At 53.5% G+C, this 25,593-nt stretch overlaps 9 protein-coding genes across 9 annotated transcripts; 3 read left to right on the forward strand and 6 right to left on the reverse strand.

Annotated features, from left to right (window-relative positions):
* Nucleotides 1–694: 694 nt before the first annotated feature.
* Nucleotides 695–1,795, forward strand: PG986_010832 (bZIP transcription factor; the record flags this gene model as incomplete). Its single annotated transcript, XM_066847054.1, has 3 exons — nucleotides 695–820; nucleotides 916–1,205; nucleotides 1,273–1,795. The coding sequence occupies 3 exons, from the start codon at nucleotides 695–697 to the stop codon at nucleotides 1,793–1,795; spliced, it is 939 nt and encodes a 312-aa protein (XP_066696545.1).
* A 2,637-nt stretch (nucleotides 1,796–4,432) lies between these two features.
* Nucleotides 4,433–5,739, reverse strand: PG986_010833 (CDP-alcohol phosphatidyltransferase class-I family; the record flags this gene model as incomplete). Its single annotated transcript, XM_066847055.1, has 2 exons — nucleotides 4,433–5,360; nucleotides 5,432–5,739. The coding sequence occupies 2 exons, from the start codon at nucleotides 5,737–5,739 to the stop codon at nucleotides 4,433–4,435; spliced, it is 1,236 nt and encodes a 411-aa protein (XP_066696546.1).
* A 948-nt stretch (nucleotides 5,740–6,687) lies between these two features.
* PG986_010834 (uncharacterized protein) lies at nucleotides 6,688–9,743 on the reverse strand (the record flags this gene model as incomplete). The annotated part of the gene is made up of 5 exons (XM_066847056.1): nucleotides 6,688–6,920; nucleotides 6,979–7,797; nucleotides 7,853–9,167; nucleotides 9,237–9,547; nucleotides 9,668–9,743. 5 exons carry the CDS (start codon nucleotides 9,741–9,743, stop codon nucleotides 6,688–6,690), a joined length of 2,754 nt encoding a protein of 917 aa, XP_066696547.1.
* Nucleotides 9,744–10,165: 422 nt separating this feature from the next.
* Nucleotides 10,166–11,608, reverse strand: PG986_010835 (tRNA (uracil-O(2)-)-methyltransferase; the record flags this gene model as incomplete). The annotated part of the gene is made up of 1 exon (XM_066847057.1): nucleotides 10,166–11,608. One exon carries the CDS (start codon nucleotides 11,606–11,608, stop codon nucleotides 10,166–10,168), a length of 1,443 nt encoding a protein of 480 aa, XP_066696548.1.
* Nucleotides 11,609–12,709: 1,101 nt separating this feature from the next.
* On the forward strand, nucleotides 12,710–13,507 carry PG986_010836 (putative translation initiation factor SUI1; the record flags this gene model as incomplete). The annotated part of the gene is made up of 4 exons (XM_066847058.1): nucleotides 12,710–12,737; nucleotides 12,944–13,018; nucleotides 13,205–13,297; nucleotides 13,359–13,507. The coding sequence occupies 4 exons, from the start codon at nucleotides 12,710–12,712 to the stop codon at nucleotides 13,505–13,507; spliced, it is 345 nt and encodes a 114-aa protein (XP_066696549.1).
* Nucleotides 13,508–14,200: 693 nt separating this feature from the next.
* Nucleotides 14,201–15,254, reverse strand: PG986_010837 (uncharacterized protein; the record flags this gene model as incomplete). The annotated part of the gene is made up of 2 exons (XM_066847059.1): nucleotides 14,201–14,647; nucleotides 14,730–15,254. The coding sequence occupies 2 exons, from the start codon at nucleotides 15,252–15,254 to the stop codon at nucleotides 14,201–14,203; spliced, it is 972 nt and encodes a 323-aa protein (XP_066696550.1).
* Nucleotides 15,255–16,306: 1,052 nt separating this feature from the next.
* Nucleotides 16,307–17,290, forward strand: PG986_010838 (uncharacterized protein; the record flags this gene model as incomplete). The annotated part of the gene is made up of 1 exon (XM_066847060.1): nucleotides 16,307–17,290. The coding sequence occupies one exon, from the start codon at nucleotides 16,307–16,309 to the stop codon at nucleotides 17,288–17,290; it is 984 nt and encodes a 327-aa protein (XP_066696551.1).
* Nucleotides 17,291–20,015: 2,725 nt separating this feature from the next.
* Nucleotides 20,016–22,424, reverse strand: PG986_010839 (urea transporter; the record flags this gene model as incomplete). The annotated part of the gene is made up of 5 exons (XM_066847061.1): nucleotides 20,016–21,085; nucleotides 21,142–21,486; nucleotides 22,065–22,097; nucleotides 22,223–22,302; nucleotides 22,363–22,424. 5 exons carry the CDS (start codon nucleotides 22,422–22,424, stop codon nucleotides 20,016–20,018), a joined length of 1,590 nt encoding a protein of 529 aa, XP_066696552.1.
* Nucleotides 22,425–23,728: 1,304 nt separating this feature from the next.
* Nucleotides 23,729–25,316, reverse strand: PG986_010840 (RNA recognition motif domain-containing protein; the record flags this gene model as incomplete). The annotated part of the gene is made up of 7 exons (XM_066847062.1): nucleotides 23,729–23,962; nucleotides 24,025–24,098; nucleotides 24,160–24,397; nucleotides 24,459–24,610; nucleotides 24,707–24,797; nucleotides 24,857–24,986; nucleotides 25,045–25,316. The coding sequence occupies 7 exons, from the start codon at nucleotides 25,314–25,316 to the stop codon at nucleotides 23,729–23,731; spliced, it is 1,191 nt and encodes a 396-aa protein (XP_066696553.1).
* Between the last annotated feature and the right edge of the window lie 277 nt (nucleotides 25,317–25,593).

Here is a 25,593-nt window from a genome sequence, read left to right on the forward strand (position 1 = left end):
ACGCCCACCCTGGCCTGGTCTAGAAGGACGGACGGCAACCTTAATCCCCAGATAGACAGCGCAGGTTCAGGGCAGGTACTGCGCTATCTTCAGGTACCTCTGCCCGACTGGACGGGAGCGTCTACGGCCTAGCATTTGCACCATTTGCACCATGGAACCTCTGGCCCACGTTCTTGTGTCTCTTGTTCCTTCAAGTTCTTGTTTATATTATGACCCCTTGGAAACCTATTTCGAATTTGTCTACAAGAGTTCGACAGCCCCGGTGGGACCCAGCATATCCGTGCTATATTTCCACTTCTTCCGCGGGTCGTAGATAGGAGGCTTGGATGCACGTAAACTCCAATCCGGCACTTGGAAATAGGTAGGCAATAAGTACATGGCAGAAGCCAGAACCCACAAAGTACAACATTGAACCGACCCGACCCCCCCTTCGTGCTTCGTCCTTGGTGTACCTTGTGCCCTGTCCATCAAACCCCGACCCATCCATTTGATCGCTTGCTTTCTCTGATTGCTTGCCACTGGACGGAGAACATAAGCAAACGGGGCGCCGGTCTCCAGCTGATCATTGATGTGCCTGCGTTTCTACTGGAACTTGTCGCCGTCAGTGCTCTCAACCACCACCATTGCCTCGTTGCTTCAAAAGTAGGCTTGCTCGTTGGAAACACACTCGGTCCCATCAACCAAGCAGGTCACCATGAACTTCTCACATCCCTTTTACGGCCAGAACCAGCCGTCATATCAGTTTATAGGCATCCCCCCCTTGACTCCTTCGCATTCCAACTCGGCCGCCTCAGATGAGTTCAACAACCAGTCTCCACCGGTTCGTGCTCCCCTCGAGATACCAAACCCTCCCCGGCTTCATCGCTACACTTCCCGCGAATGAGTACTAATGTGCGAGACCTGTCGTCTTTACAGGAGACCTTTGATGGATTCCAAAACCCCGACCAGTTCCAGCAAAACTTCGACCAATATGCACACTTCAATCAGCAACAAGCGCAAAGCTTCCCTCCCGGGCCGCCGACCCCGCCGACGACACATTCTTTGCACGGCCAAGGTTCATCGAATGCAGTAAACCCAAACAAAGCTCTCCAGCAAGCCGATATCCTACCCCTGACCAAGTCGGATCCTGGCAACAATGGCTCCAACTCGGACGATGAGGACATGACGCCTGCCCAATCCCGACGCAAGGCGCAGAACCGGGCGGCGTATGTATTACCACCAACTATATCGGTGCCTTGACTGTCTCCCGCCTCTAGGCTAACTTGTCTACAGCCAACGCGCCTTCAGAGAACGCAAAGAGCGACATGTCAAAGACCTTGAAGCCAAATTGGCCTCGCTCGAGGCGACTCAGCACCTGACAGCAACAGAGAACGAGAAGCTGAAGCGTGACCTTCAGAAGATGAGCACCGAGAACGAGATACTGCGCGCCACCTCGAGCGTCCAGGGGCCAAATGGCTCCATGTCCCCCGCAGCAGCCGTGACCACCACGACAGGACCCATGCACTACAACCCCACCGACTTCTACTCGGACTTGCTGGCAAACCATACCAACAAGACGCCGAGCCATCGCGTGGTAGAGTCCGAGGCCGGTGAGCGATTGCTGGCGGCCGGTGCTACCTGGGACTTCATTATTAGCCACGAACTTTTCAAGAGGGGATTGGTGGACGTTGGCGATGTCAGCGAACGCTTGAAGTCCCAGGCCAAGTGCGATGGCCAAGGTCCCGTCTTCGAAGAGCGTGCCATTATCAAAGCAATCAACGAAAGCGTTGCTAGCGGGAGCGATGAGCTGATATGAGCAACTTTGGCATTCTGTCGAAAGATGCTCAAGGCCGCTATGACGGAAACGCCGCCACTCTCCGTGGCGTTCGCAACGACGAGACGAATCGGTGCTGATGGCATCCCAACTATGCTTTAGGCATAGCTGTCGGGACGCGGAGTTTTAACGGAATATGGGTTGATGATTGGGACGGGCATTGAGCCACACTGTGTTTTTCTTTCGACTTTACGGCATATAGCCGAAATGATATCCCCCGGAGTTGCTAACCCTCTCCCCCAGCTGTCCAGATCCCTGTGGCTGGAGGTTTATTGCCTCTTCAGCATCGTGGAGGGAAAGCCCCCAGGGTGAAACAACGCCTGTAACTTATCGCTGTATTCATTGTTTTTGTGGTGAAGAATGGCCGAGTCGGTTTGGACTTGATGCCCGGCCTTGAAACATGATGTGTGCTTTGGAATGTTCAACGTCTCACATGTAGGGGCCCTTTCAATTTGACGGGGTTGGTGTTATATGACTTCTTCTTGTATGTATCTTTATTTGACACTTCCCCAGCTCACACGACTGGAAAAGGAGAACCTTTGGGCTTAGACCGCGGATTCGGATAAGGGACGGATGGACATTTGGGAATTTTGGGGATTTGGACATTGGCGGCTTGGGCTGGCTCTCCTACCTTTCTTTTTCTTAAATCGTTTCTGCATTTAGGGGGAAGGGAGAACACTGCATCCACGTGCTTCGCATGGAAAATATAGAAATACGTGACCGAGTCAACGCTTGGAGCGATCTCGCGACTCCGAATAAGTGGTTTCTGTACACCTTTAACATACTGCTATGCATACGTCTAGCACTTTGTGACTTATATTCTGCATCGCTCTTTTGACATCAGTAAGCACAGGCATGAGGAGTGGTCCCCGTACGGGGCCAATTCATACTCTTCCACTTTGTTACAAGGGGGTTTCTGCTTGCCACCCTCTCATTGTCATCTTCATGTTTGGGCTGGACAGGTGACGAGTGAGTGCAGAGACTGGCCCGTTTCTCCTTTTCTTTCGATTTGTACAGGATGCTTGCGCCCCCTAGGTCATCAGTTACATACTGTCTGTATGGTGGCTTTTTGTGGCAAGAGGAAGGCTCACCTGCTTCTTTTGCTCAAAAGGGGCTGAATAGGGGATGCTGCTGGGACATGTACTTCACTAGACCGCCCATTCAATATACGCCGGTTCGTCCCCAGGGTCGTCTACCATACGAGCCCAGGCTTCCGCCTCTCGGATGGAATCTTGTAGTTATCAGGGAAGGAGGAGGGTGTGGCAGCTACGTCTAGGCCTACCAGAATCTCACGCGATGGATGGGCGGGCGTTGCTTGCTCGGTCGGACGGACTTATGACGGTACTCTTGGCGCCACTATGATTAGTGGCGGTAGAACGTCCAAGAGTCCGTTCCGGGCCTGCTGCCGCCGCCGCCGCCGCCTCCAAGGCATGCTAGTTGGCGGTGTGCAGTAGCAAGTATCGAGGCCAACGGCAAATATATACCTCATCAATTTGCTCAGAAACGTCATACGAAACAAAGAAGAAGGAATGTGTGAACTTGAAGACGTGTGGACAGCAACTTGTCGCTGTCCATGGACAAGTCCCATCATGAACGACCCTGATGTTCTTCTTCTGTATATATTAGTCGGGGTTTGAAAATTGTATCCAGGTATGCATAATTCTGGACTGTCTAACTACGCCTGTTCAACAGCCCCAAGGGCGATCCGGCCCCCTTTTGCCCTTCGTACTACATTCTTTATACTATATGAGTGACGACATGAATACATGCCTAAACGTACGGATTTTGAATAACTCCACGGTAACTGTGTGCAGCATATTCGCCCTTATTACATCGGTTCATGCGCCCATCGTCTTATTGTGAATAAAGGGGTAATGATGGTGATATTTCGCGAACACTACGCTGGGCCATTCCATCTTCTGCAGCCACCACTTGAGCGACATCAGTATGCCTCCCGCACAACGTATAGCTTATTCGAGAAAGCCTAGGGATTACGCATCTCGAGAGTCGTAAGCAAAAGCGCCCTCTGTCTGTCGACCCGGCAATGACTAACTATTCTTCCAAACAGTGAGAGCGTCGTGCTTTCGATTTGGTCCCGATATGGACTGATACAGAAGACCATGGCAAGGTAGCAAACTCAAGTAAGCATGAATGGTTGACAGAATGTTCCAAGTAAAATCCATAAGTATATATCATTAAGTACTCGTGATCTCGCTTTAACTCCTAAATCTATCCGACTATAAGTGGTATCTCAAACATTTGTCCTCATGTCCAGCCTCCCCCAATGCCACGGTGTTCCTACTCGTTACCAGAAGAACACATGTCTTTCGTAAAATTGCCTGATCTTGCCAAGACATATTATAGGACAGCAAAAGCAAGTCCATCCCGTCATTTCCCTTAGCCCCTTTTTCGTGGTGGCACCTCCGTTGTACGTTATACGTTCCCGTCGTTTTCTCATGAGCAAATGCACGCAACGTCATTTCTGCCCTTTTGTGTTGGCACGCCTGTACCGGTGCACTGCCATTGACTCAAGGTCCTCCTTTACTCATCATGAGAAGCTTTCATATATGGCATTGCATCTCCCCCTGTTTTGCGACTTTTAAGTTGTCAGTGGACAGCTTATTTCGCCTTCTTCTCCTCCTCACCCTCGACATAGGGATGCTTGATGGTGAGGCACCAAATATCCAAGTAGTCGCAGATGGTCACGATGACATCGACAACGAAGCTGCCGTAGACACCGATGGCCATGCCCAGCATGCTGAACATGAAGGCGACTTGGTACACGCCGTCACCCAGGGCGCTAGGCCAGCCCGAGGCCCAGCCAACATGTTGCTGGAGGATAGGGCCGATGGAGTCGATCACACCGAGTCCCAGGGGGATCACAAGCACGTTCCAGTACGGGAAGCGGAGCTTGACCAGATGTGCCGTAATCATTTGTCCGACGCTGTAGGCGTTGACGAGGCCGCAGAAGATGACGAAGGGAACCAGATGCTGGGTACGGATCACGGGCTGGAGGTACAGGTAGGCCACAACCAGGACCCAGGTGCCGAAGAAGGGGATCAGGCCCTTGAGGGCGCCACGGCTGCGGTCGCCTCGCGCACGTCGGGCCTTGATGACGTTGCGCGCGCTCTCAACGGTGTTCACGATTAGCATGACGGTGCCTTGAACCATGTACCACTGAGTGAAGTTGAAGTTGTAGATGAGGTCGGGAATGCCCAGGGATTTGGGTACACCAAAGGTGGCCAGCATGGACTGCTTCCAGAAGCTGGCGCCGCCCATGAAGCCGGTCAGAGCGTGGACGCTGACCAAAATCAGAACGCCCTCGACGGGGCCGTTCACTATGCCCAGCGTCAGGGTCTTGGTGTGGTACTCATCCCAGGTTTGCACGTAGAAGGTAAGCAGCGAGGCAAAGAGTGTCGCGACCGTGTACCATGTCTGGCCCATGTTCTGACTTCCGGCGAATAGGAGCGCCCCGAGCGAGGTATTGAGGGCATCCACACCGTGGTCGAACAGCTCGCCAAGGGGCCCGCTCTGGTGGGTTCGCCGTCTGATGGATCCAGAAAAAAACAGTTAGTTCACAAGCTCCAGATGCACAAAGAAAATCAGAGAGCTACTCACGCCTGTGATCCGTCGACGGCGTCAAACGTCTGGTAAAGGAAGAGGCCCAGAGCCCAGGTGTAGTAGACCCATGGCGGACAGTCCTGGTCGAGCGAAGGGTTGTACCACAGCAGGGTGAAGAAGTTGAGGATGATGAACATGAAGCCGAGCAAGGTGATCAGGTTCGGGGCCATCCACATGGGGAAGCACTTGATGACGACATTTGTGTAGAATGGCTTCAGAATGTACTTGGATGTGAGCGAGCGATCGACTGCAGAGTACTTGTACTGCTTCAGGTTGGGCAGACGTTCCTGGCGGACGTAGACCATGTTGGCGGTTGTTTGGCGACGGTGGTGCGCCGATTCAGTCCCAAGAGAAGGAGGGGAGAGAGTTGGGTGATGGATGTGTAGGAGTGAGGGATAGCAAGACTAATACTCGAAATATCAAATAGTATCAAGTGGTCTCAGTCCACATAAGTTCACGTCCTGATTCGAGACACGTATGCACACGCTTGAGCTCAACCTGGAGGCCCAGCGATCGGGGGCTATCAAATGGTCCAGTCGGCTGAGAACGGGGACCCGTCCTTATTATGTACTGCGACGAGATCAAAACGGAAGTGCCGTGTTTCATGGAACGGGAGGGAGGACAGGGAGGCTGTTTCTGTCCGACTTGCTCTGGCAGTCTGGCAGTCTGGCCGAGAGGTCAGCAAATGGGACGGGAAGGAAACATTTTCGATTAAACAAACACGTCACTGGGATTGGAGATAAGATTAAGCCAAAGCCAACCCTAGCCCGGCTCTCCATAAACCGGCTTTGGCCCTTTGGCGCTTTTCGCTTGGCGCGTTGCCGATCCTGCAAACTGCGGTGCGCGCGTTACAGCGAGCAGCCCATGCCCGTCGCAAAGCTAAACCGTGTTCGGCCTAGATGCTCTGCCAAACTGATTACGTGCATTTGCATCTCTTGTAGTCAGTCGACTGACTATGCACACACGTGAACAGGCAAGAGTAAGAGTTCAGGGGCCAGCCTGTACAGCCACAACCTCGGTATCGATATTCTTCAATTCGTCTACTCTTTGCCCTCGTCTCTCCCCGACGCTCTGGGTTCTTGCGCGCGGTCGGCTGGTGCTGGTGTTGGTGCTTCCGCCGCAGCCTGACGGCACTTGGTCACCCAACGGCTCGAGAAGTCTTGATCTAAAGATGCATGTCTTGGATGAGAAAACAGCTAGACATCGCTTCATCATATTTTGCTGCATGAAAAACGCCACCCCAAGACAAATCATTAAGCAACCGAATCCACCACCATCTGCGCCACGTTCTCCTCCTCGCTGCGCACCGTGATTTTCGTCGTCACGCCAGACTTGGACGAGTAGGCCATCCTGATGTTGGCCACCACCCGTCCGCCCAGCACCGTCTTGCCCAGAAGCTTGAGCTGGTGTGTTGTCTGGCTGATGGGAACATCGGTTCCCTCCAGCGCCTGCAGCGACAGCGTCTTGGCCAATAATTCCGTTGCCTCTGTGTAAACTTGTTAGCCTGCCCATGGAAACCGGCCCCCTATCCCATAACGACGTACCTGCAATACTGTTGACGCTGGAAAGCTGTAGTGTCTCCTCGGCTTCTTCCCCCGAGGCACCCACCTGTTCCCAGATGTGGGCAAAGTTGCCGGCAAAGGCAGGAACGACGTAATCACTACCCGCAAGGTCAAACTCTGAGACCTCGTATTCGTCATCGTAGCCCGTATCCTCGGGCTCGTTGGTCGACGGGTCAATCTCCTTGCTGGTGAACTTGAGGATGTTGGAGAACGTGCTGGTAGGCATGGAGCCTTCGCCGTTGGCCTTCTTGAATGCCACATACACCTTGCCCGGCTCATCTGTGGGCAGCTTCTCTGCCTGGAGGATGAAAACTTCTTCAAGTTCCTCCTCATCAGCAGGGATCGCGACCACTGACACGTTTTCAAGTACCGTGGCAGGAAGCGTGTTCTTGACCTCATATTGCAGGACAATGTGCTCCTTGAAGATGTGCTTCACGACCGAGACGACGTATTCAGTCTCGGCCTCTGTCAGCTCAACGATAGGTGACGACTTCAGTACGCTACCAAACTCCTTCATCTCCGGGATGGCCATAAGCTCCTGGGCATACTTTTGAGCAGCAGCGACAGCGGAAGCCTGTGCCTCCGCACCGCTAGGTGCAGCCTTCGAAGGACCAGTCTTAGGCGGCTTGAGGGATGGCGTAGTAGCCGTAAGCTTCTTGGTGCGGTCTTCGGCATCTGCTTCTTCCCGAGTGACGACGGGAATCTTGCTGATGTCGAAAGCCGAGTCGAAAGTAGACTTATCATCAGACGTCACATACATGACGAGCTGGTGCTCGAAATACGGCAGCGAAAACATGTTTTCTGTGATTCTTTGTTAGTAAACCGTCTCGAATACGGGCCGGGGCTCTTGGCATACCGTTCTTGACGAAGCGCTCGGCCAACTCATCTTCTTCATGCATCAGTCTCAGGTTGAGAGCAGCACGGTCTCGCACTTCGTCATCGACATCGTCCAAGCATCTTGTCAACAGCACATCGACGCTGCTCTTCACCTCTGGATCCTTCTGTCCAACTCCGAACTTGGCCAGGGCAGTGACGGCCGCAGCTCGTATGATGGCGTTCTCCAAAACCACGCGGTTGTAGATATAACGGATGTACTTTGTAGGCTGCGACGTCTTGGGGCCCTCCAAGCCCAGGAGGTGCAGGATTCGCACAGCTAGCTTTGTGAACTCGCAATCCTCGATGAACTCGCAAAGGTGAGCCAGCGCATCCTCCTTGGACTCGGGCACGAACTTGATCAGGTCAAACATGCTCTCAACGACTGCCCTCTTGAACTCGTAGCCACCCTCATCCCGCAGAATACCACTGAGGAAAGCCAGCATGCCAGCCTGCTTGCTGGGGAACTTCAAGCAGAGAGTGCGGATAGCTTCCACGATGGTAATCTTGAACTCGTCGGTGATCTCAGACATGAATCCAGTGATCTGCTTCATCAGGCGGTCTACGCTGGCCTCGTTGCCCGTCTTCAATAGTGTAGTAATCGCAAATGTAGCAATGGATCGGTTGCTGTTCGAGATCAGAAGCTCAATATCAGGGTTGCAAACGTGCACAGCTTGAGGCTTGAAAGAGGCGAAGTTGTGGAGGATGCGGAGAGCAGCGAATTTGGTGACGGCACGAGGAGACGAGAGGAACAGCTGCAGAACATGGACGGCTTGGGTCACCTCGGCGTCTGTCACATCTCTCATATCGCAAATTGCCTTGGCAGCCTCGAAGTTCACCATCTCGCTCTTGTGACGCAGCCAGCCATCCAGCAGCGACATCATGGGCTTTCGGAGCTGGGGGTCGTCCTCGGCGAGCTGCGCAGCCAATCGTACAAGCATCACGGTTGCGGCGGGACTCTTGACAGCGCCAGGGGTGCCGAACTGCTGCACCATCTTGACCAGGGCCATCTTGTCGTGCGATCGCATCTGGTATAGGAGACCGATGGCATGGTACTGGGTCATAGTAGAATTGTTGACTGGCATCGAGCTGGAAGAGGAGGAGAATCCTAGAGAAAAGCCGCTGGAGGACTTGGTCGAGGCAGCAGCCTCTTGCGTCTCGGACTGCCACCGACGGACGACATCCTTGGCGATAGGAAGGAGGTGGTAGGAGGAAACGAGGGCGGCCGAGGAGACGGACGGGTTCTTGTCCACGATTGCCGTCTTCATGACACGCTCAATGGACTGTACTGTAGTAGACTGGCAGATTGACCAACGTTAGCAGGCGAACTGAACCAATCCCGCAATATCACCACAAGCCCAACCTACATCAATGATGCGACACAAGGCTCGAATAGCATTCGGTCTGTAGATTGCGTCGGTGCTTCCTCCGGTATCCTTCATAATGGTGCTCGTGACCATGATGATGTCTTCTGCCGAGGATGCGAGCTCCTTGATGACGAGGTGAACCATTTGGCGCAAGGCGGCATCTTTGTTCTGGAAGAGCTTCGAGATGCCGAAGAAGAGGGTGGTGGCTTCATTGGTCGGGAACTTCTCACCGGTGTAGAGGAGGAGTGCGATCTTGGTAAGGAGGATACGACATCTTCGGGGCTGGATGGGCGAGCTGTTGAATAGTCGGGCTGGAAGAACACTTTAGCCATGCGTCCTTGGCCATGTACGTATGCAGTGGAGGGGAGAATGGCTGATGACATGGCGAGATCGAGGAGCAACGCGGCCGCCCGAGTCAATTGGGTACGCACCTTCTTGGAACACCTGGGTCCGGTCTACCTTGACCAGACCGAGGTCTGCATCTTCGTCTTTCTTGCCGTAGCTCATGTTGGGCGAGGGTACGGCGGACAATGGGAGCGACGAAGGTTGAAGAAGCGGTGGCTTGGGATAGGATTATCTGGTAATAATTAGGACTCCTTGGAGTTGAAGACAGCCGCGACAGTTGTCCATTCGGATTGATCGCCCCACTATCTCACCCCCTTGCACCCAATCATCAGGCCCGAATCCAGTCCACAATCAGCTTCCATGCCCCCTGTGCTTGTACGTACTCGAAACCAGGCACCTTGTCAGTTTATCAGCTTAATTGAATGATGTTCATCTTCAACATGCTCATGTATCGCGATCCATCTTACAAGTCACATCAGCTCACCAATCCATACTCCAATGTTCAATCAACAGATGCGAGATGAAATCTATTCGAGTCTAGAATTCGCATCTTGCTAGCCAGTCATTGGACCGCCTACAGAACCTCAATGCGATCTCGGTGCGACTTTGACAAGCTTCATGACATTGTCGAGATAACCGGCTGTGCCCCCATACTTTTGCACGACTCCATCAAGCTCTTCACCCGAGAGAGTCGCTTTTCTCTTTCTTCCAATCATAGCAGTGTTTCTGGTACTGGGTATGCGGAGCATTTCCGTCTCAACCTCCCATCCACAATCATCTGCAATACCAGAGACCCAAGCGACGAGTGAAGCGTATGCCGAGTTCGACTTGTCGACACCCTTTGGCACAGGAGCCCTGTACTTCGCCCCCGTCAAGTTGTGGCTGCAACAGGGAATCATCATGAAGGGGCAGTCCGAGATCGCTGCAAGAATAGGGGTCCACGGTGTTAGCTCATCCGCATGGTTGGAGATAATGAACGTGCCCTTGGGGAAGAGCCCGTCATGCAACAGATTATCAACATCGATGTCGCATGCATCATCTTCAAGGGATTCTGATGCCTCCTTTTTCGTCGTTATGATGGACGGTAAGAGAACATGTTCCCGCAAACACGGCATATTTTCCGGTTCTGATGTTGCTTCGTCCTTGCCATTGTAGTTTGCCCAGGATTTCCGTTCCCTAGCATCAAACCCCCATCCCTCGTAGCCCTCTTGCCTCAACAAGTACACGAGAAGTCCGTTGCCGCAGCCAATGTCGACGAAGCCCGGGAAAGCCTTCCCCTGATACATCTGTCTCCAGAGTTCAATCAGGAAGGCGGCAATGCCTAGATCTTCAAACACATGTTTGGTTGGGTCGGTTGCCTCTGCCCAGCTTTTGATTAAACTGCGTGCGTACTTCTCCTTCAATTTGGCATAGGTGGTTTGCATGGTGATCTGAGGCACGACGACATCATGGTGAACGCGCTTGACGTAGCCTGTGGTCGTGCCTTGGCCATGCTTGTGGAGGGTTGATAAGAGGTGAAAGGCCGTTCTCACCAACTTTGGCGAACGTTCCACATCGTCGAAGAAACAATAGTGAGTAGAGACTCGACCAGTGCTCTCGCCGCGGTTCCACTCATGCAAGAAAGCGACACCCCGAACGGCCGGGTGGTAAAAGGGCATTTCAGATGGCGAGGAGACGTGCGGAATGTAGATGACCATGGACTGCTCGTCGTCGCCTGGCTGATCACCCGGCTGACAGCTACGGTAGAATAGACACGTCTGGTCAAGGGGCTGGTCGCGTAAAGCATTTCGCGGAATCAGTTTTCGGACCAAGCTCTGTTCCAGTTCGAAACCGGCGAAGCTAGCAGGCCGCGGCAGCACTGACGCCGTGTCCAAGGCCTCCCCAGCCAGGACGCTTCCGTTCTCGTAAAGCACATCTGCCCGGAAAAGCCAAGATGAGTTGATGTTTGGGTTGCGAATGAGGTTCATCATTACCTTGGTAAAGGCGGTAGAATCGAAGGTGCAGGCGTGCCAGAAAAGGGGGTCCATGGCGCCCCGGAGACGTCCCGGATGAGTGGCGCGGCATCACTCTCAAACTGTGTTGGTTCAAACCCCATCACGGATCTTATAGTTGGCCTTATATTGTGCAATAATATATAATATGCCACAATTTTGGGAAGCTGTTCAGCTGTGTGAGCTCAGTCTGTCGGAACCCGGGTTTTGGTATAGAATAATCCAGTCATATACCGATGCGGCTTTGTGCAAAATCGAGAGGACTAGACCCCACCCTGGTCGAGGCTGGTCACACAAGATTGGGTTTGCCATACCTCTCGTTAGTGAGCATGTACGGTGTACCTACCTGCCGATACCGAACAGCAGCAACATGGGATGGTCGGTCTCGATCAGCCTACGTAACTTGAACCGGAAACATGACTCAATCCTGGAGAGAGCCTTGCTCTCGAATGCCTTCCAGAGTCAGGCCATAATTGCATGCATACAGAATGGTAATTTGCTCAATAGGTAAAGTATCAAATAAGCTGGCACCTGGCTTGAAAGAATACAGCGGTTGCTTTGTTGCTAAACCGAACATTACAGTAACCTAGAACCAGGCCGACCACGACCACCCAAGAGCGGAAAGGCCTCTCAGCTCTTGGCCCCACCGACCGCTACCTCCGTCCGCCAGCCAGGAGTCACTCCTCCCGCCTACTGCTAACTGAGGTAGGCGTTCAGGCGTGGGCGGTGGGCGACCAGCAGGGAGGAGCCCAGCAGCCCAGCAGCCCAGCTTATCCCCCGCCATTTATGTTATGTATGTTGCTCATGGTTGCTCCTGCTGGCCTGCTCCCCTAAAAGCCTTGTCTGCCAACTGCCATCATCCCCAGTTATTTCATTCAATTCATTCATTCAACCCACCCGCCCACCAACAACAACGAAGCAGCTCTGAATAAGGAACCATTCCTTTTCGCGACATCAACTATTTCTTCCACTTTTCTTCCCACTCCCACACTTCACTACCAAACAGCAACTACTACATCACCACCTTACCTCACGAACAACAATCCCATCTGCGAGACCTCATCCGTCGGTCGCACCACTTCGACAACCCCTCAATACAAAACCCTTTCCCCAGTTTACCCCGGAAAAGTGTTTTATATGTCCATCGAAAACCTCAAGACCTACGGTAAGTCCAAAGTCGCTAGCAAACCATCACCACCATCCGGTGCCACTTTCCACTGCTTCCCGCTTCTTTCTGTGCCACCCTGCGATGCAAGCCCGTGTCCAACGAGGCCCTCGCTCCCCTTTTCCAACAACCCGCCTCCTCCCGAGGACGGCCTCGAATGGTTGTGCTATCGCGATCGACCTGACTGACAAGCCACTTTCGTACAGACCCCTTCGCCGAAGCCGACGAGGATACCGGAGAATCCAAACAGGCGCAGAATTACATTCATATTCGTATTCAACGTACGTGCCGTCCTTCAACCCGATACCTGCTCAATTATACGTCTCACGTGCAGCAATGAGGCGAGGCGTTCTCGATCTGACAAGCCCCTCATTGACCGCATACCCCACTACGACTTGCATCATCCAGCACCCTTCAGCCCTTTCCCCCAACGACCCCAGTAGCTAATGTCATCCTTCTTAATCTAGAGCGCAATGGACGTAAGACCCTGACCACGGTTCAGGGCTTGCCCAACAAATTCGACCGCAAGAAGATTCTCAAGGTCATCAAGAAGAAGTTTGGTAGGTTGTCTCTCCGGCTTAACTTGTCGTTTCTAGGCGCTAACATGGCTTTGTTATGCAGCTTGCAATGGCACCATTGTTAACGACACCGAGATGGGTGAAGTAATTCAGCTTCAGGGTGACCAGCGCAAGGATGTTCAGGAGTTCCTCATCGACAAGAAGGAGGGTCTAGAGCTTGATCCCAAGACCATCAAGGTCCACGGTTTCTAAGCCTCTGTTCAGTGCCCCCGTTGCGGTTCGGAATCGTCCTGTCTCGTTGCGATCCTATCGCGCCTACTTGATGGCTGGGCAACGATGTCTCGCTAGCCTATGCTGGGCGGTAAGCTCCGCTGGCTAGCCATTACACTACCAGTAGGCACGGTTATGATCATTAACGAGAGGCGTTACTTTCACGGACATGGCACGGATCCGGCATGATACCCCCTGTTGACACGACAGGACTTTACGGAATGACATCGGGAGTTCTTGAGATTTCTTGCTCGGCCTATTCATTTTGCTCCGCTTCGGCAGTACGCTCGGCACTCTGCAGGAACACACCGGGATTTGATTGGCAAGTGGCTTGCGCGCCTCTCTTTTCTTGGTTCTGCAAGCACATTATTTAGGTACGAATGAAAATACAGACATGAATCTCTGAATCTCAGGGCGCCCCCATTCTTTATTGAAGCTGAGCCCTTGCATCTTGGTATGAATTGTGTGATCTGCAACATAGAATGCCTCAGTGTCGGGGTATATATATAATCAACAAATGCGAGACAAACGCCATGCCATTTCCTGTCCATGAAAGCCCCTCTATATGTTTCCCGGCACCAACCAACAACGCCTCGAGGCCAAGTACAGCAAATCGTAGATGAAAAGTAGGTGTGGCGTGCGTCTGGAGCAACAGCAAGCAGCACTGAGCTACGCTTACAGGCCGTCCCGGTCGCGCACGTCCAAGACCTTGACGACGATCCAACCGCCCAGTTCGGCGGCCTTCTGCAGGACGCCGAAGAGCGGGACGTCGGGGTACTCGGGGCGGTTGATGTGGTGGTGGGAGAGCAGGGCGGCCATGCTGATGAAGCTGGCGATGGAGAAGATGCTGATGGAAGCCGAGGTCTCCTTGCGGATGTTGATCTTGCGCTGCGAGACGTGGTAGCAGGCCGTGAGGGTGGTGGCGATGCCGATCCAGGCGGGGAGCAGCATCGAGGGGTCGTCGCTGCCGCCCAGCAGGTAGACGGTCCAGCTCGAGACGTAGAAGTAGATTCCGGTGAGAGCGAAGAGGCGCACGATGGTCGCTTGCGGGGTGTAGTTGAGGAGCCAGCGGGACATGAGGGAGTCGGTGAAGATGAAGGCTAGGTAGGCTCCAGCGCCGCACTGTAGTGATTTCGAGGGAAACTGTTAGCAAACTTGCCCAGGGGACAGGCTCGAGGAATGGACTGGGAGGCTCGTCACGTACCCATATCATAGACAGCGCGGTCTCGGTCAGCCGTAGCCGCTGCTCGGTCCTGACCTGCCTGCGCACTGAGTCGGAAGCCGAATCCAGTATGCCACTGCCGCCACTACTGCCATAGTCCAGCCCCAGGAACTGGGCAATGTCTCGACTCTGGAGGAAATCGGATATGAGGAATCGAAGGGCGCACCGCAGACCCCACCATAGGGCAGGGGCGATGGACTGGAGTCGGCAGATGAAGAGAAAAGGGTGCCAGACGCGGGGGACGTCCAAGACGACGGCGATGCGGGGCTGCATGAAGCCAGCGCGGACGACGGGCGAGCTGCGCAGGTGGTGGTCATTGTGACTGTTGCTGTTGGGGTTCTCGTCGTGGGAGGAGGTGCGTGCTATCGTGGAGAACCCATCTTGTTGTAGCAGTTCGTATCGAGACGACGACGGGGGACGGTGGTTGTTGCTGTGGTTTTGGGGGTGGGCACTGTTGCTACTGCCGTTCGGCTGCGATGTCCAGGACCTCGAGATCAGGGTGGCCATCAATTGGCCGCCCGGGCAAGTAGGGGACTGCCGAACCCTGGGGGGAGGATGATATGTCGTCGGGAAGTTTGCCCTGGCGGTGGCAGCAGCAGCAGCCAAAATTTACAAATGCAACCCAATGATGACAGAGCGAGCCGGGGGGGGGGATATATTTACAAGACGGTTGTCAGAAAGTCGACGCAAGACAAGCAAGAGGGGTGAGCACGTTTGGAGAGGTATCTGGACACACGACCGCCAAGAGCGATATGGAATGCGTTCTTCCCGAGAAAGAAAAAAAAGGACGTCAATGAAATGAAACGAAATCAAATCAAATATATAACGGTAAGAGCAAAGGGGTTATTGCATGCAAGTATACCTGCTACTCACATAGTCATATATATAGCTATACGCAGACACGCAGACACGCAAACACGCAGACACCGATGAATGCTACCTACGCAGGAAGCATGCAAATGCAAGGTCCCCCAGAGTGAATCAAATGGACATTGCAATTGGGCAGCGCTAATCAGCTGTGAGGTCATTCCGTCTGGTTTTGGCTCCTAAAGGCAGGCCAAAGGCCTAAACCCACCAAACCCTGGGACCCGGGCTTGGGAAGGCAGGGCCGCAGGGAGGGAATGGCCGATTTATCGATTTTTGGGAGGAATGGGCACCAGCAATTCAATTGAACCTTAACAGCAGGGGACCTTCATTGGTCGCCGTCTATTGGCTGCCTTGTGTCTTGGAGTCCCGTCTCCATCTTAATTTTTTCCGCTTCGGACTGAACCGAGGACGAGGACGTCTAGAGATGAGCACTTAGACAAGGCAAATCGTCCCTCTCTTTCTCGCTCTCTGCTCGTTGACCACAGCGACCCAGGGTTCCAATTGATTGATTGGCTTCCTTTTGAACTTCGCGGGTGGGCCAAACAACGTCTGATACCCTTGAGGCACTCCATGCACTCAGACAGCTAAAGCTCTCTCTTGCGTGCTCGGAGCTTTGAACCACGCTCGACCCTTTCCACGGTTTGCACGAACCCTCGGCGTCAACGAAGCCCCATATAGGTCCTCCTCCTACCATGGCTACCAAGCAGTTTACTCGGCTGCTGCAGCCGTCGCTCCGCGCCTCCATACCAGCCTACCGAACCACAGCGCCCAGTTTGTGCCTCAGATACAGCAGCATCGGCAGCAGCAGCAGCGGGAGCAGAAGTAGTAGGATATGCGCAGCCACGACAGCATGTTCGCCAACACGCGGCTTCAGGACCATGTCTTCGCCCCTCCGAGCGAAGGCGGCCCCGAAATATAACCGCTACAAGAAGAGCGAAGACTCGTCGTCGAGGTCGCTGGAGCTCGGCCTGGAGAACGTCACCTTCCTCCTGCCCCAGACCCTCGTGGCGCCGCCCCTCTCGCGGTACCCCGGTCGCCCGGCAAGTTCCTGCAGATGGCCTGGATCGCCAACTTCTCTCGCGTCTGGAACTACGCGTCGCTGCTGCTCTTCAAGATCGCCTCCATGCCCGACTATAAGACGCGGCCCCGCTTCAAGGTCCGCCGCGGGGGTCATCCTGCCCACGGCCAAGGCGCTGCACCTCGAGATGAACGAGGCGCTGGCCCGCGGCGACAAGGAGACGCTCCGCCGCATCTGCACCAACGAGTTCTACCAGAAGCTGGCCGGCATCATCGATGCGCGGCCCCGTGGCCACCGCGCCGAGTGGGAGCTGATCAAGTACCGCAGCACCTTCACGTACCCGTGCATCACCGAGGACAAGATCGGCCTCATGCCCACCCCCGGCGGCATCCAGAAGGCCTACCGTCAGGCCATCGTCTCCATCGCCAGCGTCCAGCGCATGGTCCGCCACGTTCCCAACGAGGCCAGGCCCGTCGTCACCGAGAAGCCCATGCTCGAGCACCTTGTTCTCTCCTCCCAAGTCGACCACACTGACACGTATGGCCAGACCCCCTGGAAGGTGTGGGGTACGCTGCAGGAGTCGACGCTCGAGAGCTATCTCGAGGCTAAGGAGGTTGAAGAATGGATGGCCAAGAACCCTCAACGCCCAGGTCAGTGATCTGTGGATGGGTGGTTGGATTTGGCTAGAAGAACGAGATACATCTTGCCTGGACGAACCGTCCAGGTGGATAACAAAATCGAGGTTGAAGAGCTGTCAATAGATGAAAAGGGGCTGTATCATATACAGATGTCGACCGCTGTACAAATCTTGTAACTGTAGGTCTGCATGGTGGTGTGCTTGCCGAAACTGCAGGACAGCTACCCACACAACTCAGACCATGACACATAATAGTAAAATGGGAAAAAATTACAAAGACTACTCTTGGGTTTCCATGAAGTGAACTGTAGAGTAACGACCAGCTATTCTTGGGATCCTCGATAAGCTTTCCCCTGAGCTACAACAATCACTTGGGCTGTCCCGGGGGTTGTTGGCATTGTCCTTATCCGGATCTCAGTAGTGGTCCAATCGACGGCGACACTCGGGTTCAGGTATTGGGTCTGAGGCTTTGGGGAAAAGTCGACTGTTGAGCCGATGCCCCATTTCCGCTGAGTGGCGCCCTTGACCTCCTCGCCGAGGAGGATACCAACGTCGATCCTGCGAGAGAGTTGGCCAAGGGGCGTTGCTGCTACTGCTGGGGCTGATCTCTCCGTCGGCGCTGCCTATTAGGACTTTGCTGCTCCCATGGCATCGCCAATTTTATCAAAGGGGACGTCGAGCAGCCGCTCCATAAACGAACCTTTTTGTCAAGAACCCATTCTAGCATTGGAGCCGTGAATATCTCGTCACTTCTTGCCCAAAGCTACAGTGATAAACTCTAGGGAGTCTCGGGTTTTATTGCCATGGGTAACGGTTACTTCGTTCAGTGGGAAACCCCAATATATGCCGCTCTTGAGGTGTATGGTGTAGTGTTAAGGAAAAGTCCCAACTGGATCTCCTTACTGATAACACCGGAAGAGTTGGACTGTTCTCTCCTTCGAGTATCCCAGGGATTCATCTGCCCTCATGTCACCCACGTGGAGCTCGCCGTCGAGGTGTAGGTGTGGATACATAGCCGACCCCGAAGCCATGGGGTAGTCATGGGGTAGTGATGCATTTGGTTTTGTAGTTCCAAACAGTATCTACCCTGTGGAGTGATTGTGGAAAGGGCAACGCGCAGGAAGTAAAAGCCGTAGCGCCCATCCATCGCTCGAGACTGTTGACTTGGCATCAGCTTCGTAGCGCATCGTATTGAACACTTACGCCCTGGTCTAGACGCTCAAGTACCAATGCCTCGTACAGACAGAGAAGAAGGGCAAATGGGATGTCAGCATCGGCACTCCTGAACCCTGTCCTACGTGGCCAGCACCTACCAGCACCTCCTAATTAGAAGATTAGCATATCCCGGTATTCATTACGAGGTGTAATGAACTGACTGGTGTTCGTGCCTGCCGAAATCACAGCCCCTGGACGTATTGGAACATGGCATTTGCATCTGCCACCTTAGCATATCGGTCAACTCGGCAAGACATCACACTTCGGCTCAATCATGGCCAGCTAAGACTGCCATGCGAACCGATACTGGTATTGATCCATCCATGATCATGAAACAGTGACTGGGTCACCATTTCAGTACTTAGCTAATACCAGCTTCGTCGCCCCTTTAGGCAGATGATGCATTCTCCCCTACCGGTCCCCATCGGGTTTCTCGTAAAACAACAATGCATTCCCGGAGAGACTGCCAGCGCTGCTCCTCACAAGGAACAGGAACAGGTAGCCACCAAACAAACAGAACCGCGAGATCTTCTGGTTTTCTTTCATTAAACTTTCCCGAATCACGAGAGCCCGCGTCCAAAATACCAATACGGCCAACCCGAAAGAACAATACCCGTTTCCGCAACATCGAGTTTCGACGCGGAATTCCCACCTTATATCCATTTCTGACACCGACAAGAGAACCATCCTTCTTGATCCCGTTCCGATCCTCCAACGCCTACGGTACTTTTCTCTCACCGTATCGGTTCTCACTCATTTCTGCGGCTGAGCGGTCTCCCAATACTTCCGACCGGAGGAACGAGAAGAGTGAATGTAGTTGGCAGCGGAACGTATGGCGACGCTGCCCATCTGGCTGGGACAGCCTCGGGATTGTTGGCTGATACATAGCAACCGTCTACGCTTCGGCTCTGGCCGTAACCGGACCTTATGCTGAACATAACTGTAGATGATGAGAAGTGGTGTGTCATTGCTCTGCTAACCCCCCTTTCTAGCTGTTACTCGTTAGGCGGTTTCCATACAGAAAATCATTGGCCCAAATGTTTCCAAAATGTAATTTCAAATCCATCCAGACGGACATTCATTGGATTCTTGGGTCTTGTCAGTCGCTACATGTTTGTACCAGCTTCTTTGGATGGGGAACCCTGGCCAAAGGGCCCGAACAGTGCTGTCATAAACAGCCAAACGTGTGAGGTGAATAGGATTGTTGATTATGTTGCCTCCGAGTACTGGTCCCAATACTCATCTGATCCTCATATGTATGTAAGTCCGGATTGGAGACTTCGATTGCCACCAATGCTGTCACACCTTCTATTCTCTCTATACATCTACACCCCTCGCATCCTCATGTCCTTGGTATAATTACACCGAGCAACCTGCCTTCTGCCCGCCTAACTCTCCCAGTGATATAGACTGTCCGCTCTACACCACCCCGTCTATGTGTAAACTCATCCAGTCCACTTCTCCCTACCTCCGGGACTTTCTAGAGTCTCACTCCCCCGACCATGTGTTCTTTGAACAATACCTGCAGAACTTAGAAGAACTTGCCGGTAGACTTCGAGACGCCCACCTCCTCGCGCTGAACGTTGACCGAGTTCGCATCGTCATCAGGGTCGCTTCGGGATCCGGAAGGAATGAGAGGCCTGTCCAGAGCATCGAATCGGTGGCCATTCTTCTTTGCCATCAAGTACTGGAACGACAACCTCGCACCCAAGGCAATGAAGCCCCAGATGAGGCCGCCAAAGGGAGCCGCCACGAAGGCGCCGAACGCGCCCCAGTCGGAGGTGTACAGGCCTTGCTCGAGCAGGATCAGCTCAGCGCCCTTGTGGGCGTCGCCGTAGTAGATGGAGCCGAAGATGAAGACGGTGAGGATGCCGCCGAGGCCGCCCACCAGGACCTCGAAGCCGCGCCACCAGTAGAAGCGGTCCATCAAGCCCAGGACCAGGACGGGGATGGTCGCGGCCGAGAGCAGGTCCGAGATAAGGTAGATCTGGAGGATGCTGGGCGCCTTGATGGCGATGACGACGACGGGCGCGAAGACGGCCACGACGGCGCCGCGGATCCACCAGATGTTGAGCCGGTTCCGGAACAGGTCGTTGGAGGCCGTGGACACCATGGCCGACTGCAAGCTGTCGAACGCGGCGGTGCTCATCGTGACGGCCATGACGAGGATGATGCCGACGACCCAGTTGGGCAGCTGCTCGAGCAGCAGGAAGAAGGCGACGGAGCCGTCTTGCGCCGGGTCACCGGGCCAGGCACCAGACCATGCGGCGATCAGACCGGTGCAGCCGACGAGCGTCAGCACGATCAAGATGACGACCACGGCGATGGTGATGCCGACCCAGAGGTCCTTGTCGGTCTTGGAGGCGAAGGTGCGGAGCCAGAAATTGGAGAGGAAGAAGTCGTTGGTCAGGACAGCGATGGGGAACATGTAGAGGAGCTGCCAGCCCAAGAGGTTCGGCTCAAGGAGGCCCGAGGACTCGATCAGCTCGGGCTTGATCTCCGTCTTGACTCCGATGGTGATCGTAGCGACGATGATCAAAAGAATGATCATGACGCCCTGTACGTTATCGGTAAGGAAGGAAATTCGGAAACCCCCGATCGCTGGTTGTCCAAGTGGTTAGCACGGGGCCCTCCCATATATTGGTGGCCAGACTTACATGTATAGACCGTCGTTACAACGCATTCCACGATGATCACCGGCAACTCGTTGACGCCAGTCAGCGCAGTGACTACTTGTCCTATCGCCGACAGTTCCGCCACCATGTAGAGGAACAACGTGACGAGCGTCAGGAAGCTCAAATAGAGCATGGTGATGATGCCGTATCGCTGCCTGGTCCACTCCGTAAGAACGAACCCTTCCGGGCATTTCTTCCGGATAACGGGACCAAGAGCAGCAAAGACCAACAACGGCAGAGCCGAGGAGAGGGCATAAACAATGACACCCTGAAGACCAGCCAACGTAGCTAGCTGTGGATATGAGAAGAGAATTCCAGAGCCCATGGCTGAAGATTCACACGAAAGCGTGCAACGGTTAGCAAAATCGGAACAGGGGAGAAGAACAGGAGGGGGTGTCATTAGAGCGGCAGCACTTTTCCCACGCAAGCATTAACTTGATCGAGTAATTACGGTACAATCTCAGCTTCATCTTCACAACTCCCTTTCTAGATCTCCTTCCGCTCGCGGCGATGGACGCCACCGGGAAGGTTGGATCAAGTCAGGGGTTGTTTCGAATCGGCGCCCGTAGTGAGCCGCGGTTTCCTGCCTCTCTCTCTCTCAACCCTCAACGGGATAAATTGAGTATCCAACGAAGAGAGAGAGAGAGAGAGGGAGAGGCAGAAACCATCTTCATCTTGGGTACGAACCTATTGGTCAGTTTCGCGCATTGGCGTCGTTGTCACTCTTAGACCTCGTACTGATCTTGCTCATTCGGGTGGTGCCCAGGCTCGCCGCACCGTCGTCTCATGCAGGCATCCGGGGATAATCGATACTCTTTCATCAAGCTGTGCTACCGCTCGGGGGATCTCGACAAGGAGATGTCTCGCTTAGGGGTTAGGCCAGCATAGCTTTCGCCTCTACTCACCAGCGGCGATGAAGTTGAGGGCCAAAGGAAAGGCTGTAGACATGGTTAGCGCACGGGTTCTTCTTTTCACGGGGGTAGTTCTCGATGAAGATCTTTTCTGTGCTGTGAGACTCATTGCAGTCTCTCAACTCTGCGATCTTCTTCGTTGTTTTTCTGACCCGTCTGAGTTCTGTTGCCAGCGAGGAAATCTGCCTTGGGCTGATTCCACATCTTCACGGCCAGCCCTGTTCCCAATACCCTAGAGAGATGGTCAGCGCGATGTTCCTCTATATCAGAGAGCAAGCAGTCCGGTCCCTACAGGAAGGCGCCATAGGTAACATAAATGACGGCATTGGATGCCTCAAACGACGGTTGGCCCATTCTCAGCACAACGATTTGCGCCCTGTACGCAACGAGTGAATATGAATCTGAGTGTTGCTATTCGCAGATACAAGTGTTCCCAAGCACAGTTGAAGCTCCTGATTCGACGGATGCAAGAGGACGACGGGTGACTCTGGGGTTAATAAGAAGAGAAAATATTCTTTAGCTCTGTGGCAAGTCGTTGGCGCCTCGGCGGTATAGCGGGGAATCGGCCGTGAGACCATCCATTTTGTCCCTAGTGTGGAGAACTATGCAACCCAAAACAGGCCATCCTCGACAGATCGTCAGTCAGGAACCATCTAGACTTTCAACATGAATTCACTTTCAGCTCCGAGAGCTGAAGTTGCTTCCTGATAAGAATTGAGATCGCTCCACTATTGCTGGTCGCGGAGGATTTCAGGCATGTTGCGTTATTTTCTAGGCTTGATTCGATGCCAAGCCAAACCAGCAGAACTGAGACTTGCAACGAAGCAGGCAGCTGTAGGATGAACTACATTCCGAAAGAAGCATCGTCATGCCATGCCTAACCTAAGGCGCTCGAGTTCCCGGTATATACGAGCCAGTTAGTAGATTTCTTCGTCAAGGCAGACAGCCATGGCATAGAGGGGAGATCTTACCTGTCCTGGATATCCGCGACTCGAAATCTGCTCTGGTCAATCACGGTTCGGGTCGTTCCTTGACATCAAGAGTAACGCACGCGGGGGAAGACAACTTGAGTTTCATCTCCATGTATGGCAAGTCTCATTGTGGCGCATGCTACTCATGCGGTATGCAGGATGAAAATCTCCTGCCAGAATAACCTTATCTATCGTACATCTTGTTTGGTCGTGGACTGAAACCCTTACCAGAAATTCTGGTATTCTGAAATTATATGACCAAAGTGTCAATATATTTCCGGGGCATGTCCAGCACCATATATCCTTCTGGATGACACAAGATTCGACCCTACGGCTTCAACTGCCGGAGCAAAAGTCAAAGCCAGGAGACGTAATCAAGTCTTCAGCAAATGTGAAGGAATCCAGAAAAATCCTAGGAGTCTTGGGGATGGGACTCCTCAGGAGCACGATCGTTGTCGCTTACAGCCTCAGGAGCACGCGTAGCAGTTGCAGGGGCGCCATAAGCATGCTGGAATGCGGTCCAGTAAGCCTGCGAAGCCACGCGCGGGTCACTCATGTAAGGAGCAGCCCAAGACATGGCCGGAGGTAAATAGTGCGGATGAGGAGGGAAAACTCCCTCCATACCAGATGTCGCGAATGGTGAGGTGGTATAGTTCGGACTGCCAAAGGGGAACCAGGTCGGCATCGTCATGGGCGCAGGAGGGACAGAAGGCATGCTTGTGGTGAGGTCGTTGCCGACATTCTCAACACGACGGGGCGTGTACAAGCCACGTTCACCCAGGTCACGGCGGACAGGGCTCGCAGCACGAATCGTGGGGCGGGGGGCATCTCCAAGGTTCGGATGCGACGATCATCACCGCCAGGACGGCGAGTCTCTTTTTGCTCCACACGGATTCGGCAACCGAAGATTCGTCGACCAGCCTAAAAAATAGTTAGTCAAACCCATCATACTCGTGTTATCCTACTCTGGGTATGAGACTCACCAGATCCTGTGCGGCCATTTCTGCCACCTCAGCTCGTGCATACTCGACGAAAGCGAATACGTTCATGCCATAGCCTGTAACGATGGAATTATTAGCATGTGCTTCCATATGGAGATAGCGCCAAGCATAACTTACCAGAACGACCCTCCTTCCGAATCACTTGAACGCTGACAACGTTTCCAATCTCGCCAGCCAGAAGACGTACTTCGCGCTCAAGTCCATCAATGTCGGGCAGGTTACCAACAAAGATAGAACGCTGGTCGACTTCATAGCGTCTACGGTAAGTCTGCTCGGAATCTGTAATTGGCTCCGCATGACGAGATCGTTGAGGATCATGAGCAACGACGCGGTAGATCGCGTGACGTCTGAAAGTCTACAAATAAACAGTCAGTGGAAGGCATGTGGCTTGTAAGAAGGAGGTGCAATATGCTTACTGCCTGAATGTCACGATCGGGGTCGTAGTTCTTGAACTCGACCAATATTCCTTGGTGAATACCGTGAGAATCAGCATCGTCGCGGCTGACTTCCTCAAGTCTGCCGATAGCACCATGCTTTTCCAAGACCTCGCGAGCCTCCTCAAGACCAACTATGCCACCGACGTAGTTACGTAAGATGAAAGTCCCTGGAGGCAGATTAGTAAATAAAGCTAATGAAGATGTAAAAGGGGAACACGTCAACTGACGATTGGCTCGGACTCTCTCGACGCGGCAGGGACGACCCTGGAACATTGTTCCGGCACCATGGGCCATGGCAACAGCAGCATCGCGGTCATTCTGTGATGAAATGATATATTAGCTGGTTGACCAGAGTAGAAGTCCTCGAGATGACCTACAGTATATTGACAAAAAGCGTACGGCATGTTCTTCTTGTCGCGGCGAATCTTGACGAATACGGCACCCCACTCGCCGAACTTGTCGTTAAGCTCTCTCTCGAGCTTAATATTCTCCATCGACTCTGGTAGGCTGGATAAATCGTCAATAAAAGGCTGCTAAAGGACGTTGAGAAAACGGGAGGACTTACTTGGCGACGAAGACACAAGACGAAGCAGGGTAGAAGACTTGGGCGTCAACTGTGTTGTCATTGTCGTAGCGGGAGCGTCGAGCTTCGCGTTGCTCGCGTCTCTCACGCTGCTGGGCTTCATAAGGGCTATACATAGCAGGTCCCGTATAGCCAGTAAAAGGGTCGTCGTCGTACGTCATACCCAGAGGCAGGTCGGGGGCAGCAGCAGACGAGGTTCCCAAGCCAATAAGAGCATCAGCATAGCTTGGTCGAAGGTTCTGACCAAGGTTCATGCTTGCCAGGCGGTCTCCGAGTGATGCGCCACCTGGAATTATCTAGTCAGTGCCATGTACCAGCAACAACATCATGTGAATATGGAGAAAAAGAAGGGAAATAGCAACCAGCCAGAGGCAACAAGACTCGGTTGGTACTGTGTCTCAGGCGGACAGGCATGACTGATGGATGGCCTCTTAGGGGAAAAGTTGTGACCTCAACGACCAACTTGTTGGAGGAAGGAAGATCGCAGTGAAACAAGTGAAATCGCAGAATATTTACCATCAGAACCGGAGA

Source organism: Apiospora aurea, assembly GCF_038362705.1.
Source record: "Apiospora aurea strain CBS 24483 chromosome Unknown utg000007l_segment0_segment0, whole genome shotgun sequence".
Classification (NCBI taxonomy): domain Eukaryota; kingdom Fungi; phylum Ascomycota; class Sordariomycetes; order Amphisphaeriales; family Apiosporaceae; genus Apiospora; species Apiospora aurea.